The 2,037-nt window shown below is 46.1% G+C and overlaps 1 protein-coding gene across 1 annotated transcript; it reads right to left on the reverse strand.

Moving 5' to 3' along the window:
- Positions 1 to 735: 735 nt before the first annotated feature.
- On the reverse strand, positions 736 to 1,811 carry camk2n2a (calcium/calmodulin-dependent protein kinase II inhibitor 2a; the record flags this gene model as incomplete). Its single annotated transcript, XM_083659135.1, has 2 exons — positions 736 to 806; positions 1,643 to 1,811. The coding sequence occupies 2 exons, from the start codon at positions 1,809 to 1,811 to the stop codon at positions 736 to 738; spliced, it is 240 nt and encodes a 79-aa protein (XP_083515261.1).
- Between the last annotated feature and the right edge of the window lie 226 nt (positions 1,812 to 2,037).

Below are 2,037 nucleotides of genomic sequence, written 5' to 3' on the forward strand. Positions count from 1 at the left end.
TTTTAGGAGTGGCCAAAATAAATTGGGTTAATAAAGAAAATATTAACATTGCACCATCCTCGGATATATGTTTTTACATACAATGCGTCTCCTCTATTTAGTAGACTTGAGAGTTTGGTTGGTCTGTCTTTAAAACGCGTTAGCAGCAACAGGAATGCATTGGACCAGTGCTGAAAGGACAGCTCCCTTGAATGCACCGTCGCTGATTGAATCAACAAAGCAAAGCGTGAAGGGTGGGGGCGGGGAGGTCTGAGTGAGAGCTTAGCCTATCTACTGTACAACTTATTGAAATAGGGCTTGAATTTAGGTTCAGCCTCCAGTTGCAGTATTTTGTTGCTTACAGCGCTTTTGGAAAGAAAGAGATGGTCGTGAAGTAATGACAAGTTCATCCATCATAAAGTCAGCAGAGGTTGAGACACAGAGCAGTGTCCGCCATCTCAACATCTCGCTGCGCAGCAGTAGTTAAAATCGGGATTCGATTGGAGAATTGCCAGCAATCCCATGGTAAATCTCGGTCTTTTCCAGAGTCTCTCTCTCTCTTTCTCGCTCTCTCTCTCTCTTTCTCTTCATTTCGCCTTCTCCGTCTTCCCTTCCTTTTCCTTCATTCCCGTTCTCATCCCGTCCTTGTCTTCGCTTCGTGCCATCGTTTCTCCTGCAATCCTCGAACATGCACAGCCGACAAGTGCTTCAAATCGGTGATCGAAATTAAAAAAGTCTGCAAGGCATCGTCCCTGCTTAGACGCCAGGTGACGACTTGTCTGTCATCCCCTTCAGGACCTCGTCTATTCGGTCGTCCTCGATCACCACTGTGGAGAGAAAAGGGAAGGTCATGTTTACTCACATTGTCATCAGAGTTAGGCTACACGTTTTCAAATACCCCTTTGGAAAGATCATTATAATATTGATATAATATTCCTAGGGGGACTTATGCTGTGCCCTGTGGTAGGCTACTCAGTGAGTTTTTCGCACACGATGTCCTCTATCTCCTATGATATCACTATAATATTCCTATAATAGGATATTCATATTTTGACTGATTTGTAGGCCTGTCCGTACACGTTAGGGGAATACAGCGCACAACAAAGAGCAAAATGTGTGGGGCAAAATGTGATTCTAGTGCAATTCAAATACATAGGCTATAGACTAAATAAATAAACCCCACCATTGCAAAGCCTTGGCATAGACGCACACATTACCGAATGGTGCCGAGCCAGGCGTATCGAGGCTGCGTTTATTAGGCATAAGCATAACCCCATTGTTTTATGGGGGGGGGGGGGGTATCCTTTCAGAAAGATCGTGCATGACTGTAAACAACGTTACTGTCGTCGATGCACAATACAAAATGAGCTCTTTGGAGCTCAAGAAAACCTTGGGATAAACAGCAAACAATAATCCTGTCACTGTGATAGTCAGATTTTAGGAGCATATTACAGCCAAACTACAAGTCCATAGTGATACCACAGGAAACCTATTACTGAGGTGAGCTCCACTAAAACACTAAGTCCCTGAATATTATGGGAATGCTCTGGTGATTTTTCATTGAGGAAATTATTGTATAGCAACACAGTGAAAGGCATTTTCTGTCATACATGGATTAAGTATGGCCATGGTGACAATCATGTTTCACTCTCCTTTCATTTACCTCGCTTGGCTCTGCCGATCTGTCCAAGCTTTGGGGGTCTTTTTGCCTGCGACGCAGCGAAGAAGGCGCTTGTGTCCTGCAGTCCGCAGCTAAAGGACATCTGACTGACCTCGCTGTCCGCCCCGTAGCCGTTCATTTTCCCCTCGCTGTATGGCAACACCTCGGACATTGTGGCACGGCGGAGAAGGATCACCAGCGATTTTTTGGGGGGAAAAAGACAAAAGTGGCTATATGACCGATATAGCCCTAGATCCCTTTATGTGGTGGTTGCAGTGGTCGGGTTTCTCCTGCCCGGGTCCTGTGGTGTCAGTCGGGGAATAGATGTGGATGCGGGGTCAGCCTCGGAGGTCCGGGTGGTGCTGTGGTCGCTCTGTGGTCTCTGGATGTGGTGCAGC

The sequence above is a fragment of the Poromitra crassiceps genome, assembly GCF_964638095.1.
Source record: "Poromitra crassiceps genome assembly, chromosome: 23".
NCBI classification, from domain to species: Eukaryota; Metazoa; Chordata; class Actinopteri; order Beryciformes; family Melamphaidae; genus Poromitra; species Poromitra crassiceps.